An 18,903-nucleotide genomic window follows, 5' to 3' on the forward strand; every position below is an offset into this window, starting at 1 on the left:
GCAGCTAACAGGGCCAGAGCGTGTGCGCAAACACAAGATGTCTACCTCAGTATTCTGAGTTGCTGCAAAACACCTCCAAAAATTCTCATTTACTGAAAATTCTTTTTTGAGAAGGGCATTTTTTTAGCGTAAAAATATACTCCAAATGCACACTGTTACATATCGAAAAGAGACTTTTTTCTTTAAAATATGAAGATCTTATAAAGGAGGTAACACAGCAAAAGCAAAACGACACTCAGTTCTGCTTTCTCTGCCTCAGTGCCCTGTGCTCTGCCGCCCAGACTAAGAATGTTCTACACGTGGTCCAGCAGCACCAGGGATCTGCTGAGCTGAGGGCGGGATGAGATTATCAGTGCACATCCGTGAAAGGCCTTTTTCTAAAGCACATTTAAAAAAAGGGCAGATTATGATTGATGAACCCAGCATTAGGGTAATGTTATCAGAGATACTTTCTATTTCTGTCCTTTGTGGAGAGGTCAGATTATAATCATGTTACAACTGAACACAGTGCTTTATTAATGTTTCATGAGTGAGTTGGTGTAATCAGCCTAGCTGGGTGTGGGTAAATTAAACCAATTCTTGATGTATGAACTCAATGCATTTGGAATTTATCGAAATGTCTACTCAAAGTGTCTATATCACTTTCCCAGCTTTTCCAGCGAGGCCAAATTTTGAGTAAAACACAATCCCTGTCACTATATTTACAAGGTACAAACAGCTCTAATTAATGATATATATTATTTCCCATAAGTAGAACACCAATTAACTAGAAAAATACATCCTTAAAAGTCAAAGGACTGTTTCACATAAAAATTTCTACAAATGGATCAAATACCTTTCTAATTACTGCTGTGAGATAATAAGACTGACTTATGATCAATGATATCATCTCTTTTTATAATGCTACTTTTGTTTTCTTTGCCTTGAATTTCTGAGTGACATCCTGAAAGAAGAAGGAGGGGATGCTCATGGATACAGAATTCTAATCCTTACAAAGAAATGAACTTTTTTCTTTTTTCTTTTTTTTTTTTTTTTTTTACAATTTGGAATGTCATTTCTTTGAGGTAGATGACATTTTCATTTTATACTGTAGGCTTTATTACAAAGAACTCCTTCAAATAACTGAAGGTAATTCTAGCCCAAATTATGAATATATGGGAGTACATTTTCTCTAAACCTATTTCATAAGAACTAAATCCTACATGAGCTACCCAGCTGGTACAGTCAGAAACTTTTAATGTTACAAAACAATATAAAAGAATGTGGAGGGCTGTAGTCATGGAATTTGTGGAAAATTTAAACCCTTCTATATTTTCTGTTACAACTCAGGCTTTGTATATGAGGGAAATGTTCATCCAATAACCATTCCTTCAGTAAAGAGACACACACACACACAAAGAGCGAGAGAGGAGAGAGAGAGAGGAGAGAGAGAGAGAGAGAGAGAGAGAGATACACACATGACTGATTAAATTTCCAATTGTTAACACAGATGCCTGACATTATTTCTGCATGACATCAGTGTGATCCTTTCCCGTCAGTACGATGGGGGGAAACTGCCCAAAAGCTGGAGCAAAGTCAACTAAGAAGAGGATACTGTGAAGAAAAACTACAAGCTGAAGGAAAGCAGCACAGGGGACACCGAGGGAGGAGAGCAGACACATGCTACTTTTCAGAAGACGTCCTTTGCTCGCTCTGATGTCTAGGACTATTCTTGTAAGAGATGGGACTCTCCCACTGCCCGTTAGCTCTCATTCTGATGCAACCAAGAGTAGTGGCTATGGATGCAAAACCTTGTTGACGACATGATAGCTTTCCCTTCCTATTCTTCAGGGTCTCTTCCAGGGAAGCCCAGGGAAAGACAGGTGCCTGTCTGCTCTGTGCTAGGAGGCACTTCCTACATACGGGCTCTGCATCCTGGTGCTGCAGAGAACCAAGACAGGGGCAGTTTGGTTTTCCCAAATATGCAGGATTTTGTGTCAAGCCTTTCACTCCATGGAGTCAAGATAACAGGAATTTGGTTTAGAATAAATAAAAACCCCAGTGCTTTTCACTTCTTCACAAAAACAAGTTGGAACTTGTTGTTATAAAAAAATGTAATATATAATATAATATCTGACAAAGTATATGACAAAGAATAAACACTCAAAAAATGGCACAGGGTATAAGGACCCTCACTGCCATTACTGCCTCTTGGTCAGCCTTCCTACTGGGATGACTCAGGACCATCACTGAGCTATGGGGTAAAGTGACTAAGATTAGCGTATATACATCCTGATTTGCAGCAGTTGTGAGTCCTATAATGAGGACTGTAGGGAAAAACATGTAAGCAGCTACACCAGGGAAGTCAGGAGAAGGTCGTAGACTAGCTGTATAGCTGTAAGGAGGGGTATAAACTGTATAAAACGTGTATAATAACATTCCACTTATTAAAGGCAGAATTTTGTCTGCCTTCATGTTTCACTACACTCCTAAACTGGAAGTGCTCACACAATGACGGATAAAACCTGGGGCAGAAGGTACAGTCACTCTTCCAAAGCTACAAAGTTTACATTTCCTCCAGGGCCTCAATTAGTACTTGACTGACTCCTTTATTGTAAAGCTTTGATACATTTGATTAACTGATTTTGCAGACTAGAGATTTTAAACAATAATTTCTAATCGGTGTGGCTATAAAGGGAAGTGTGCTCACAACTTAAAGAAAATGTAAAAAGAACATAGAATTATATTTTTCATAGAATAATAATAGGTATTCATGATAATAAAGAGAAGAAGTTCCCTCTTTTGCATAAGAGGATAGGGAACCAAGGAGTGATAAATTTTAGAAAAATAACAAGTCTCCAAAAAAGTTTCACTATAAAAATGTAGAAACTTATTTTATCTGGAATGTTATTTAGTTGGATTATATTACACCCATCACATTAGATGAATGAAGCCTCATGATTTTATGCAAAGTTAGTCAAGAGTGTATGGTCTTGCTTATTCAGTTTATATCAATACGAATCACCTGATGGTTTCTTATCCGTAATAATTATCTTTCCCTACATTCAAGAAATTCTGTGTATAATGCTATCTTGAGGATTTGCTTTTAGAAGCACAGCTGCCTTTTCTTTTTCAATTAAGCATATCATTAATAAAATTATTAATTCTGTGGGCATTTCATTAATGAGGAACACAAAGCTTGTAGTCACTACTTAATGTTTTATTAAAATATATGTAAGATGTTTTAGCAACTAAAAAGCACATGAAGTGACACTCAAAATCGTTAGTCACTAGAAAAATGGAAATTAATCTATAATTAGATTTTGTTTCACATCCACTAGAATGGTTATAATAAAAAACAGGCAATAACAAGTGTTGGTGAAGATGTGAAGAACTGAAATAGTCATCCATTGTTTGTGGGAACGTAAGATGGTATAGTCACTTTGCAAAATAGGTAATTTCTTAAAAGGTTAGACATACATTTACCATGACCCAACAATTCTGCTCTAGGTATACACCCCAAAGCAATGAAAACATGAGTCTGCAAAGAGACTGGTATGGGCATGTTCATAGCGGCATTATTTATAACAGCCTAAAATGCTCAACAAGTGATGAATGGATCAACAAAACATGAAATACCATTATAAAAAAAGGCAAAGCACTGATACGTACTGCAACACGGATTAATCTCAAAAACTATGCTAAGTCAAAGAGGTCAAACACAAAAGAACACATATTAATCAGTTCCATTTATACAAAATGTCCGGAAAAGGCAAACCTATGGAGATAGAAAACAGATAAATGGTAGCCTGGGGCTGGAGGTGGGTATAGCGACTGAAAATGGGCACAGGATCTTTCTGGGATGATGGAGATGTTCTAAAATTAGATCATGGTGATGGTCACACAACTCTGTAAATTTACTAAAAATCAGTCAATTGTACACTGAAAGCAAATGAATTTTATGATAATGATTTAAAAAACCACTTATAAAGTATCTACCCACATTTCACAGGTGAGAAATGTGAGGACCACAGATGCTTCACAGTTGACCCAGGGCAATGAATCTAGTGAACGGCAGAGCCCAGGTTCAAGAGGAGGACGCTTTTAAACTCCAAGTCCACGTGAAAAGTTCTGTTTAATCAGTTGGGTGCAATCACGTGAGCAAGAGAAAAATCTGGTCCGACAATTTTTGGCTGCTTCATTCGCCTAAATGAACGAGTCAATCAGTTTAACTAGTTTCGATACAACTAGACAACATATTGAAAACACTGAGATTATTACTCTTATGTGATTCCATCATTCCCTCAGCAAATATTCACTGACAAACTACTTTGTGTCAGGCACAGTTCTGGGCTCCACAAATATACAGTGGAATGCTGTGACTGAGAGTTGCTGACACATAGCAGGTTTCTAGGGTTGAATCTGTGGGTCTGACACTGACATACTGGTGGCATTCAAGTATGTGAGGGTAGTATGGAAATGGATGACCAGTTCTAAAAATAAGTATAGGGTTTAGCAATATAATGCATTATGGAAGGATGAATCCTTCACATTCAAAAGTATAAATTGAAGAAACAATCTGTTATTCAAGGAGGTAGCATGAAATAACCCCATGTATCTGGAAGTACCAATTTATAGGTTGAAAGTGAGAGAAGCCATACGTACAAATTATCCAATACATGATATTCCCTTAAAGAAGGAGACCCGATTGCAGATTATATACACAGTACTTTTAAACACAGGTATACCACATCAGCAACAGTTTTCCAAAATAAAATATATTAAAACTAAAATATTTCTTTTTAATATTTTTTAAGTTTATTTGAGAGAGACAGAGAGAGAGAGTGTGTGTGTGTGCGTGTGTGTGTGTGTGTGCAGGGGAAGGGCAGAAAGAAAGGGAGAGCTGAGCCTGATGTGGGATTTGAACTCCCGAACTGTGAGATCATGACCTGAACCGAAATCAAGAGTTGGACGCTTAACCAAGTGAGCCACCCAGGTGCCCTAAAAGTAAAATATTTCTTTGCAAAAAATTTTTAATGTTTTATTTTATTTTTGTGTGAGAGAGACAGAGTGTGAGTGGGGGAGGGGCAGAGAAAGAGGGAGGCAGAATCTGAAGCAGGCTCCAGGCACAGGGCCCGCTGCGGGGCTTGAACCCATGAACTGCGAGATAACCTGAGCTGAGGTTGGATATTTAACAAATTGAGCCACAAAGGTGCCCCAGTAAAATATTTCTTAGACAGAAAATACAGTCCCAAAATTGAGGGGAGGATGTGACTGACAGTGAAGTCCGCAAAACGAGAGAGAGAGAGAGAGAGAGAGAGAGAGAGAGAGAGAGAGACAGATACACACACAAAATTAGGGGGTAGAGGCAGGAACCACATATAATATGACCCTGTTTATGTGAAATGTCCAGAATAAATAAATGTGTAGAAAGTAGGCTAGTAGTGCATAGGGCTGGGGAAAATGGCAGAAGATACTGAGGGTACTGGGTTTCTTTATGGGGTGATAAAAATGTTCATAATTGATTGTGATGTTTGCACAACTCGGTAAAAAAATTAAAATCCATTTATGTTTTTACGTGATGTGGGTGAACGGTATGGTATGTGAATCATATCTGCGTGACATATGTAAATTATGTAAGTCTTAACCAAGAGAAAGGAGTGACATATGTGAACTCCATTGTAAATGTGAACTTTATTTGGATTCTGATTCACATAAATAAGGTGTAAAATCAAAATAAAATACATTTATAAGACACTTGGAAAAAATTGGTAGTGAGTGAAATAGGGTTAAAAAATATTTTGAGGGGGTGCCTGGGTGGCTCAGTTAGTTAAGCATCCGGCTCTTTAGTTTCTGCTCAGGTCATGATCTCATGGTTTTGTGACTTCAAGCCCCTCATTTTGGGCTCTGCACCAACAGCACAGAACCTGCTTGGGATTCTCTCTCTCCCTCTCTTGCTGCCCCTCCCTCACTCATGTTTCCCCTGTCTCTCTCAAATTAATAAATAAACTTAAAAAGTTTAAAAAGTATATATATATATATACTATATATATGATGATATATATATATATATGATCACTGACTTTCTTGGTATAATTCCTCACTTTACTAAGAATAATAGTACACTAGAGGGATTGTTTGGTAAAGTGGTTCATTTCCATATATCATAACCACATTGAGATTAAAACTTCCTTAAATAATGGATAAATACATCAAAATCCATAAAATTCCCACATGCTAACATTCTAGTTATACATTTTTTCCTATTTACACATTTTCTATATGAACACCCGGACATCTGTCATATAGATTTAAAAAGTAATGATATTTTCAATCTATGAATGTTTACTAGATGTTCTCTTAAAGACAAGTATATAATATTTTAAGGTATGTTTCATAGCTTATAATTTCCTGCATGCATATATGTTTTAAATGTAAATTATTTGCTTTTGAATATTTTATGAGTGAAAAAAGAGTACAGATTTAGCCAGTAGACAAAAACAAGAAATGGACATTTATTTCAAGCATTTTAGAATATCTTGTATTAGTCAACAGATGCTCATCTGATTATCTTCTCCTAAGGGAGCAAATATAACTGAATTACCATTTCTTTATTAGTCTTTATGAAAGGAAAATCCACCCCGCAATAAAGAATGATGTCAAAAGACAATAGTAAAATTCTTATCTTTTTTTTCTTAAAATTTTAACCTTGTATTTATAGATGTTAAATGACAATTTGTTAAATAGTCAGAAACAAAATAAAACAACAGACTATTTTTACTTCTTGATGACTGCTCAAGCAAAACAAAATCTCTCTTACCATCCTGTTGATCCGTACAAAGTCTTCAGGTTTTTTGGCCCAAGGGGGAAGACCGACATCATTTACCACAACTTCATCTTCTCTGACTCCGAGATTGTATCCATTACTGTTGACAAACATCTCTGGTAGGTAATAGAACTCTGGAATTAGTTCCTGCCAGGAATAAAAATATATTAATATATTTAATATGTTAAAATATATTAAACCACTTTAAAAGTGAGTTGAATAAAACTATTATAACTTGTTAACTATAAACTGAATTAAACAAAGTCTTTAAATCCAGTATTTTATTATTTAATTCTTTATTTGATTTTCTTAGAAAAGAGGAAGAGAAGGAAGAGAGGAGAAGGAAGGAGAAGGCCAATATTTTTCTTAAACATTTTATTTGATAATTTATGTTTATAAACTTTCAGTCTTATCTTGCTACAATTAGTTAAGAGAAAAGAATTATAGAATCAACAGTAGTTCATAATAGTAGTATTAAGCAAATATATAAGCTATATCTACAAGTCTATGCCACTCAATAACCTTTTTTGAATATTATTAATACCCAAATTAAAAAAAAATTTTACCAGTATTAAAAATTATGTAATATCTTCTACTTTTCTTTTTGATCACACACACAACATAATTTTTATTTAAAAAACATAGTTTTATTTTGTAATTTGGCACAATTACTTTTGCACCTACCACTAAACACAATGAAGAGATGATATGCAGCATGACAATAAGTTTTAAATGTTTAACACATGGCACATGAATGGTAACTTCTTAATAAACTAGTTACAAAGAGAACTTATGTTACTTGTATGTAAAGATGGCATGAACAACATGATTCAAGGCAAAGACCTGTGTTTGATGCACAATGTCTAATATGAGGTTTATGTTCCTTTAGAATAAATCTGATATGGAAATGAACTGTTTTAAATTTTTTAAAAATGTTTTTATTTATTTTTGAGAGAGAGAGACAGCGTGAGCAGGGGAGGGTCAGAAAGAGAGGGAGACACAGAATCTGAAGACAGGCTCCAGGCTCTGAGCTAGTTGTCAGCCCAGAGCCCGATGCGAGTCTCCAACCCGTGAGATCACGAACCGTGAGATCATGACCTGAGCCAAAGTTGGACGCTTAACCGACTGAGCCACCCAGGCGCCCCGGAAGTGAACTGTTTTTATGGCCCTAGAAATGTTTTTTGTTGTTGTTGTCATTTTTCGAAGCAATTGGGAGAAAATGCAAACAAAATCCTCCAAAAAGTAAACCATTGTAGTTTTATGTATACCATCTATATCATAAAACAACAAAAATCTTTTCAAATATCAAGATGAAGGTTAAATTAACTTTATATCAAAAAAGCATAACACTGATAATGAAGCACCTGAAATTCAACTCTTGCTGTGGTCCTCTCTAGAGATTCATAGGAAAATTAAAAAACAAACAAAAAAAAACACCCAAAACACCAGACACTGATATCTTCAAATAAATCAAATTATTAATTTTCCAAGAACAGCATACACAAAAGCTTTCTCTTTATGGGTTCTCCTGCTAAAACCAACATTTGTCTAACTTATGGCCTAAGTAGGTGTTTATCTTAGTAATGCTCTGTGAGAATTTGATTATTATCCATTCTGATGATGATAAATATAAACCATAAGAAAAATAAAACATAATAAGGTTTGAGTACAGGGCACTGCGACAGGTACAAGGAAAGAAAAAAACGAACAAGACATGGTTTTATTTCAAGTAATTTATAATCTGGTCTGTGGGGTAAATACGCAAACAGATGGATGTAATACACAATAATACTGCTTTAAAGAAGTAGAAACCCAGAACAAGGGGGCACAGAGAAGGCAGAGAACACAGGAGAAGTCAGGAGGGACTTGACTGGAGAGCAGACATTTGAATTTGACTCTGGCTAAGATAAAGGCAGGGGGGAGAGGGGCAGGGGACCATCAGGAAGTATAATCAAGAGGCAGTAAGGACTGAGTATGGGTTGGAGTATAGGACATATTGGGGGACAGATCAAGATGGGGGAAGTGGGATGGTGAGAGTTATATGGAGCCAGATGATGAAGAACATTTTATGCCAAGCTAGGCTGTTTGGATCTTTGTATTGGACAGATTTGTTTTTTGTTTTTTGTTTTTTTTAAATGTTTTATTTATTTCTAGGAGAGAGAGAGAGAGAGAGAGAGAGACAGCGTGAGCAGGGGAGGGTCAGAGAGAGAGGGAGTGACAGACTCTGAAACAGGCTCCAGGCTCTGAGCTGGTAGTCAGCACAGAGCCCGACGTGGGGCTCGAACCCACGAACCGCGAGATCATGACCTGAGCGGAAGTCGGACGCTTAAACGACTAAGCCACCCAGGCGCCCCTGAGCAGATTTGTTTTTTAACAAGACATTGGATGGCAACAGAAAGGATGGATGCAGAGGACAGATACTGGATATCTGTGCATATGTGGGGAGAAGGGGAATCAGAAGCAGCAAGAAGAATGGGAGGGAAGGAGGAAGGGCAAGTGCGAGTTGTAGCGACTAAGGGGACGTACCACGGGACTTGAGCAGGGAGGGTAGCCTGTGACAGAGGCGAGGATGGGTGTGCAAAGAACAGAAGGAATTAGGTGACTCACACTGCAAGACATTTGTTCATTAACAACAAACTACATGACTTCAAGGTCACAACGGATTGTGGGGAAGGAGAATCATGGTGAATTAATATAAATTAATGTACATTTTCAGTGACCTGTATGTAAAAGGGAAACTGTTACAGTGACCTGTATGTAAAAGGGAAACTGTTAAGGGGCTGAAAGAAAAACTAACAGGTAAAGAAACATTCTTATTTGGAAATCATGATACAGTTTAGTTGGTGGGTAAGACAAGAGCTAAACATTGATTCAGAAATATTTTATCAGTAAGGATATAATGAACTGATTTCCGGGCCGGGTAAGCACTGATGGTGTATATTATATTGCTTTGAAGTAGCAATCTGGTAAAGGTGTGTGATCACTGATGAGAAGGTAGATGCTTCATTACTATTCTCACTCATTTGTACGCAATCAGAAGTGCATAGTCGTTATATCTGATGTTTCTATTCCTCTAAAATTCAAATGTTGAAACTCCATCCCTCTCTGATGCTATTAGGAGGTGGAGTCTTTGGAAGGCAATTAGAATTAGATGAGGTCATGAGGGTGGAGCCCCCAGGAAGGGATTAGTGTCCTTAAAGGAGCCTGCCTCTTGACCATGTGAAGACACAGCAAGACAATGGCTGTCTGTGAACCAGGAAGCAGGTGCTCACTAGACATTGAACTTGTCTATGTGGACACCTTAGCCTTGGACCTCCAGCCTCTACAACCGTAAGAAATAAAATTCAGTTGTTTATAAGTTCCCTAGGTTATGGTAAATACCGCTGACTGAGCTGATCAAGGCAATAATTATTAACCTATTATTTCAATACATTAAAATAAAACTTAACAATTTTCTTTTGATCTTACTCTCCTGGTTGGGGAAAACACAGACAATTAGTAAAGGATACTGAAAAGATAAAGACTATGGCTATTTAAGCATTACCCTTTCTTTATCTGACATGTAACAGCAATAGTATTCCAAAAGGGGAAAAGAATGTAAGCTCATGCAGTCCCTCTTTCTGCAGGGTGATTTATATGTAGGAGACTCCCATAAGTCAGGGATTTCCTTTACTGCCTTTCATCAGTTATTTGTGTTCAGGTCTTATCTCTAGAACTAGACTATATAAGCTTCCTTGAGGACAGAGAGATATATCCACATGGAGATAGCAACATAAATTTATTTTTTATTTAAACAGCCCAAAGAGTCTTAATTTATCTTCACCTGTCTTGGTGCTTTGTAATGTTTTCCAAATATATTATTTCCATTTTTTCCTCTGTGGTGTAGGGTCACATAAACTATCTGGTTATTATTAACCTACTTACCACTATAATACTATTTTCCTGAATGTCATTAAACTACATTCACAAAGGCAACAAAGCCCTAGGATTTTATATTAATATCAGTTTGGGCAAAGCAGATTTTCAAGCCTGATATTATGAGGTTCATTTTTTGTTGATCCTTCGTAGCTCTTGGTATTATACTTTATATGTAGCAGGTGCTCATTAAATATTAAGCTACTGATGAAGATATTAGGTCAAGTTATTTTAATATCACTAGAATTCTTCTGGGAGAATATGTAGATGGTTGGAGGAATGCCTCAAGACTGGAAAAGAGCCAATGGAGGACTTTATTAGATAAAAGAAAAAGGATGAACCCCCCAAATAACATTTGTACCCTTTGGGAGGAAATGTTTGGAGCTTAAAAAACATCTTGCTTATCTTACTTATGTATAAAAGGTTTAACAGCATAAAACAGTTCACTTTAAAATACAGAGAAAGTTAATTGTAAAGTTGCTGACAAAATTGTACCCCAACTACAGAAGTGGAAGAAACAAGATCTACTTCAGTTTAATTGAAACTTTCTGGCATAAGAAGGAGCTAAAAGCTGGCTGCCACCAAGGAAAAAATGCAAAACGGGGCCAAGAAAGATCTGCCCTGGTGGTTACATAGAAAGTCAGGAGGACAAGTTAAGTATTTCATCAGGAACACTCAGGGAGGCAAGGCCAGTTATATGAAAAGGTAGCATTACTGGGGCTTTCCGGATGATCCCTTTAATAAGGCCACATCCGGGGCGCCTGGGTGGCTCAGTCGGTTAAGGTTAAGCGTCTGACTTCGGCTCAGGTCTTGATCTCACAGTTTGTGGGCTGGAGCCCTGCGTAGGGCTCTGTGCTGACAGCCAGCTCAGAGCCTGGAGCCTGCTTCAGATTCTGTATCTCCCTCTCTCTCTGACCCTCCCCTGCTCACACTGCCTCTCTCTCAGAAATGAATAAAACATTAAAAAAAAAAAAAAAAAAAGGCCACATCCTCCCCTCCAGTCCTCATCTGAACCACCAGACTATGCTCACTAACTAGGATGTTCACTAAGATGCTGGACTCAGCTGTTAGAAGCCTGATGTTTGGAGTGGAAGAAATGCTTTCAGATTTCGAATAGAGGGAACAGTCACAAACAGACACATTTTTAAGGCAAATATAAAGAAATTCCTGGAGCTCAGCTTAATTGTGAGACCCCTAAAAGCTTCAAAACATCAGAGCTATATGTGACTGAGCCTGAAGTCCTGAGCTGGGAGGTTTGGGATTTTTTTTTTTTTTTTTTCCTGAAGGGGAAGGTAGAGAGAGAGTAAACTCATGAAGTCTGGGGAGAAGTTGCTAAAGGAGCAGAGTGTAAATGATTATGCCTCCATTTTATTTTTAATCTTTAAAATTAAAAAATTAAAATATCTTGTTTCAAATAGCATTTTAAAATTTAATGTTAGTCTTAGAAATGCAGGACATTAGCATACAATTTGTATTCACATTTATAGAATTTACAAGGTTTGCTTATTTAAAAAAGAAAAACCTAATGAATAAGAGAGTTTCATCTCTGAGACTCAGCTGTTACATCCCAGATGGCAATGACTGTATCTGAGCTTCAAGACAAGAAATCAGCTGAAATGTTACCTCTGGTCAATCTTAAAACAGCAGGCAGAATTTATTTGTATCATACTATGTCTGGGTACTGTTCTAAGTGCACTTTACATATATCTTCTTAATCTTGACAAAATTTCATGGAGTAGGTATTCCCATTCTTCCCACTTCATCGACATGAAAACTGAGGCAAAGAGAAGGTAACTAATCTGCCAATGGTTACAGTGGAAATAGGTGGAAAAGCCAGAAATCAAAATCAAACACTGTATTTAACTCCAGGGTCTCTGCTCTTTTGGTTTCTATTTTGCCTTCGGAGCAGCAACCTAGTCCTTCTGTATGGACTTCATTCTGTTTTGATTTTCTGCACAGCCATGCTAATTTTCTTTTTTTTTATATATTCGGCTCCTGGGTCCCACCACACTGGGAATCCCTAGGGACCGCTGTCTAGTAAGCACGCCGGTTCACACCACTCACTTGGTAGGAACGGTGCCTAGTACATAATAGATACTCAGTACAAAGGTGTGAGATTCAAAAAAAAAAAGGAATCAATTATTGCTGTATGTTTACAATTTCCTGCATTTCAGGCATGAAAGAGTGATAAAAACAATACTGAAGGCCATGGCTTTAAAGCTGTGTTGGATAAAGCAGGGGTACCATTTAGTTGATTAACTCCCATTTAGGTGAAGATAGCAGGGAGACGGGGCAGGCAGGCAGTTTTGGGATTATCCCTTCTACCAGATAAGTGCTACTTTATGTCCATCAGAATCAAATAGATCTGAGTCTAAATCCGACTTCTTGCTAGCTTGGGTAAGTTTCTGAAACTTTTGGGAAAAAAAATCAGTTTCTTCAATATGCAAAGTTGTGATGATGATAGCAATTAACTCACAGGGAACATATAAGGATTAAATAGGGACAACAGAGTAAAACAATGCATTTAAAGCTTTATGCAAAATATCTTTTAGAAACAATTCATTCTATCAACTTTTTTTTTTCCATGCAGATCAAAAGTATTGCTCTGACTTTGCCCAGGACCAAAGCATACACTTTAACCAGTAACAATCCCATAAAGTGGTGAAGTCTATTTTTTCCCTCTTGGAAAGCAGGCAGGCGTATTTCAACACACAGAATGTGAAAAAATGACACTGTAGGGCTTCTAGAGAAGTCTCAGACTTCAGAGGCCTTGCAGCTTCTGTTTTTATCCGCCTAGAGGCTCACCATCACAGAAGGTAGTGTGGCCCCCTTGCTGGAGTGATCGTGGAAAGGGACAGACTTGTCTGGACAGTCCCGAGCTATTCCGGCCAGCTCAGATGGGTGATGAACACGTGCGTAAAGCCATGCTGGGTTCTGCAGCCCGGCCCTGCCCCTAAGCTGTCACCATGGAGCACAACTATAAGCAGTCCTTGCTGGGCCTTAACTGCGTAACTGTTAACAAATAAATACTTGCTGTGGTATTAAGACGAAGTTTGGGGGTGCTTTGTTCCACCCGTTAATAGATAACAGAAACGGAAATTGATGCCTGGGAGTGGAATGCTAAGTAATAAAAACTCAAACTTGGCAGTGGCATTAGGACTGGGAAGGAGACAGAGGCTGCTGGGGCTATGAGGAGGCTGGTTAGAGTCTGGAAGATCAGTCGGCAAGCAGGAGAAAGGCAACCGGTGTTATGTGGTGGGGACACATGAACAAGACTGTTTCTTGCAATAATTTCAAAAACAGCAGGAAAAGCATCTAATGAACTTGCGCTCTGCATTAGGAGATCTACAGTCAGGATGCTGAAAGTGGCCATTGGTTTCTTTGAATGATCTAGGGATAAGGTATTATAAGCTAAGGAAGAAACTGCTCAGTTTTGAAGCAATATTCAGGGGAGATATGAATAGGGGCCTAGGACAATGTATTCTGATGCCAAAAGGTTCTCAAAATATGAAACAGGTTCAGAACAAAGATCCATTACAAGACGCTGCAAATCAAATATGACCAGAAGGGAAAGGGCATGGCTGGATCCCCTTTTATACGTGCTCAGCAAAATTCAAGGTGGTGGTGTGTAGACCAATTAATTCAGCTACACAAAGGGATTCTAAGAATCTTAAGGGCATTATAAACAGCATCTTAACTCATATTCAGAAGCAGAGAGAGGATCCTATCTCCAAAGGACTTTTGAGTGCAAGTTGTTTCTAATGATGAACTATAATTTGATACAGAGCAAGTGCACAGAATTTTAAAGGAGGTTAAAAGATGTCTTGGTCCCAACGTTCTATGATCAGGAAACATTTGGGGAAAGCCACTGAGCTGCAAACAATGGCTATCACTTATGGAAAAGAAAACTGATTAAGTGGGTCCCTGAGGACCTATCTCCACAGTCTAGGAAACTGACCACATGTGTCTGGCTATAATCTCTATGAATCAGCCACTGCTGTGTACCTTCCACACCCCTTCCTTTGCAACACTGTGTTGAGGTTTACCTGTTTCTGGCTTACCACCTGTTTCTGGCTTTCCACATGGGACAGAAAATCTGTATTTCTAGTTTCCAGGTATCCGAATTAGGAATTTCTCTACTTTATCTGTACCCGGACCTAATATAGACCGTGAGATAAGAGATTTTGAGCTGGATACAATAATGTAGCTAACAAGCTGAGTATATTTTGCATCTAGGAGGAAAGTGAATTGTGATCAGAGAGAGGAATTTAGTAGACTGCAGAGATGGCCACAAAAGTCCTCTTGAAATGAGACTTCGCTACTTAACTCACCAGGAAGCAAAGTTCATTTGAGCTAGTACTGTGACTTTTTTTGACCAATAGAATGTTATAGGGGTAACATTATGTGACTTTTTTATTGAAAGACAGAGAGAGAGAGAGAGAGAGAGAGAGAGAGAGAGGAAGTGGCAGAGAGGAGTGTGTAGAGAGAATCCTAAGCAGGCTTCGTGCTGTCAGCACAGAGGCTGATGTGGGGCTCGAACTCAGGTACCATGAGATCATGACCTGAGCTGAAATCAAGTTAGATGCTTAACCAACTGAGCCACCCAGGTGCCCCAACACTATTGGAGTTTTAAGCCTAGGCATTAAGTAGCCTTGCCGTTCCCATTTTTTTTTTTTTTCATCCTTTTGCTAGCAACCCCCCTACAAAAAAAAGTGTGATTTTCTTAGAAAGACTATATAAAGAAAGAGCACCAGCAAGGCCCTAGCTGTTCCAGCCACTCTTGCAACAGATAAGTGAGTAAAGTCTACTTGAACCCTCCAGACCCAGACAAGCCACCCCAGCTGACCTCAGGTGAACCAGACACAAGCTGTACCTGATGAACCCTATTCTGACTGCAGAATTCTGGGGAAATAAATGGTTGTAAGGTTTTTTTTTTGTTTTTTTTTTAAAGGCATTAAGGTTTAGGGTGTTTTGTTACACAGCAATAAATAACTAAAGTAAAACTTGATGGATCAATTATTCCAAACTAGTTAAAGTGGCTGGATACAATTATATGATCACACAGGAGAAGCCGAGCAGCCTGCCAGCCAATGAATAAAGCACTACGAATAACTGAATAGACCTCAATGCTCTTCTGGATTCCTGCTTATCTTCTGTGAGAATTTAGGTAGGCCACTTAAGATCTCTGAGCCTCCTTTACAAAACAAGAATAATGGTAGCTATTTCACAGGGCTGTTTTGAAGACTGTATCAAATAACTAATAAAAAAGCATGTTTAAAAACTATGGAGAACCATTCAAAAAGAATGAACTCTACTATCGTAACTTCTAAGTGTGCTCCTTCAGAGGTACTTTAGGCACTATCTTGCCTACTTCACATAAAGACTCTTCTGTTTACTCTTCTCCCACTGATAGGTTTCTGTTAATCAGCTTCTCTTTAAGGAAAGAGTCCAAGTAGCTTAAGATTTCCTAAATGAAAAACAGTACAGAAAGACACCAAATATTATTAAGGAAATGGCAAGATGAATATTATAACAGGCATTATGTGTCGGTAAATGTGATTTCTGGTTTATTTTAACAGCTACGCTAAAGCCCCATGGTACAGTTAATAGTGTTATATGCGTTCTGTCAATAATAAGAAAATATCCTCAAACACAGTTTCTAATTTACAAGCTTATGACAAGTTCAAGGTGCTGAGAAATTGGACTTGAAAGTATGTCTTAGAGTGATAGAAGACCACTATTAACACTATCATAATTGTATACCTATTGCATCAAATCTGACATTTCAGTTTAATATATTTTGCTGAGAGAGCATACCATTTTATGGCTTCCTAGTGAAATCAAATCCAACCCAGACGTTTTCACTTTTCTAATATAATTCACTGCAAGGTTTTAAAGCTGCCATCTCTTTTCTTCCTTTTTTTCAAAAGATTGATGCCCTGGCATTCGTTAATTCCACAAGAGCTCATAATGGGTCAACGAGTCAGTGGTGAGCACCTCCATTAACTGTATTAATTTACACTATGTCACCTTAATGACATTTTGTCACAGCTACCTTTTCTGACATCTACATAGCTATTCAAAAGTAATATAACAACTTTTGAAGGCATTAAGGAATCTTAGTGTAAGAACTCCAGTAAGTTGAATGTCATTGTTACCAAGACTACTGTAGAAAAGGGAAATAAAAAAAAATAAATAAAATACTAACTAGTCTGACTTAACCCAGGGGAACTGGCTCCTGAAAGGTCACTTCACCAACACCCCATCTTTGCCCAGCTTGTATTCATTATCACAGGAAGAGAATGATCCTAATAAAGAGAGACAGAATAAAGCCATCTACTCTACTTTAGTTCTTTCTTATATGATTATCTAAGTAAATATAGCAGACATGTTTTTCTTCACAAGTGGAAATGCATTTCCTTAAAATTATATCCAGTGCTTTATTTAACAGCCTGGGGGGATAAGAAATCAAAAGCTTGGGTTTTAACACACAGTTAGCAAAGCTATATTACTCTTGGTAACATATTCTTCCCTGCTAAATGAAGTATTATTTTAGAGGGAAAAAATATCGTGCACTTTGATCAGTATATTTAAACATGAATGTAAAAAACCTCAAGTTACTATCAGTTTTACCAAAAAATTTCCCTAAATTTTCCTTAATGAGGGGCCTCAAACTCTGATGGGTATAAATAGAAAGACTGGTACATTTGGACACACACACACACACACACACACGCACGCACGCACGCACGAAATACAGCACAGCAGAAAGACTGAGAAACCATACTTGTAACAAAACTTGATGCAATTTCAAAGATCTTTTTCAAATCAATAATTAAAAAAAAAAAAACATATGACCCCAACTGAAAAATCGGAAAAGATTGGAGTAAGTTTACAGGTCAATATGCAAAATCCTCAATTGCACTCATAAATAATGACATGCAAACCCAAACAAAGACAACTCTATTCTCACTCACCAGATTAGCAAAAATTACACCGTTTATCATAATAGTGATGAGGGGGGCGTGGGGAAGGAGGCATCCTCACACACTGCTCTAGGGAGTGAATTACCATCTTCAGGAATAATGGTTTGGCAATATCTTTCAAAATTAAAAATGTATATAGCCACTTGGCCATTAATAGAAATTATCCTTTACAGATACACCCAAAGTTCATCCTTTACAGATACACCAAAGATGACTTTGCAAGTGTGTTTACTACAGCCCTTGTGTTTAACAGTAACAATCAGAGAGAAAGACGAGCTATCCATAAACAGGAGATTGTCAAAATACATTATTGTGTATGTGTACAATGTGCAGCCTTTACAAAGAAAGGATCTGTGTGGAAAGATATTCAAGATATATTATCATAAAACGTGAACGAGAATGGAAAATGGGAAAATCCATGCAATGTCAAGCTGGGGAAACGAGCTTCTTATGAACTAATTAAGCCCGGGGTTGGGAGAATAAGTCCCGTTTGTATTCAGCACAGCCGCTTGAGGATAAAAAAGAGAAGACCTCCTCAGTTAGTGATGGCCACGCTGGTGTTTATCCTTGATGATGTGACCCCCAGGAACCAAAGGAAAACAATGGTAACAAAATGTAAGCAATTCGTAAAAGTTCTAGAACAGAAATACACCGGGAGAAATCCTAGCAGTTTTAAGAGGAAAAAGCCTGATATGAACATTCATCATCAGAGACTGACCTGTAACTCGGGGAGATATTTTTGGTGATGAGAAGCATCAATTAAGTTCTCAGGAGAGAAAACAAGTCCAAAACTATGTAAATTATAGTGATTAATTCTGGTCTGTCTGTGGGTTTGTGAGGGTGGATCTTTGAATTAGGCTGAAAAGTCAATTTTCTCTTTTGTGATGATGTCGAATAAGAGTGAGCAGGCATTTTCACATGAAATAACCTGGTATAGTGTGGATGCAGCTCTGAATTACCTTTGATGGCAATAAACAAAATACACAGATAAGCTACACTCTAGTTGGATCCATTTTGTTTTCTGCTTTTGAAAAGAACTGAGCAAAGTTGTACTTACCCAGTTTTCTTACAGTTCTATATGGCCATAATTGCCTTGTTAAAAATGTTTGCAATACATAAGCATAGATATGAAAATGACAATTTTGACTTTAGTTCACTGCCTTTTGTTGGATCAAGACCCTAAGTATAATAATACCA

General features: G+C 37.7%; 1 protein-coding gene across 1 annotated transcript in view; it reads right to left on the reverse strand.

The window, feature by feature from the left end:
* The window catches only part of NBEA (neurobeachin), a 693,804-nt gene that overhangs the window by 53,686 nt on the left and 621,215 nt on the right, over positions 1-18,903 (reverse strand). The window contains exon 47 of the mRNA XM_039251874.1: positions 6,800-6,952. Within this exon, the coding sequence (XP_039107805.1) occupies positions 6,800-6,952 (153 nt within the window). The remainder of the gene's footprint in view (positions 1-6,799; positions 6,953-18,903) is intronic.

This window comes from Hyaena hyaena, unplaced genomic scaffold, assembly GCF_003009895.1.
Source record: "Hyaena hyaena isolate Hyena2069 unplaced genomic scaffold, ASM300989v1 scaffold_398, whole genome shotgun sequence".
Lineage (NCBI taxonomy): Eukaryota > Metazoa > Chordata > Mammalia > Carnivora > Hyaenidae > Hyaena > Hyaena hyaena.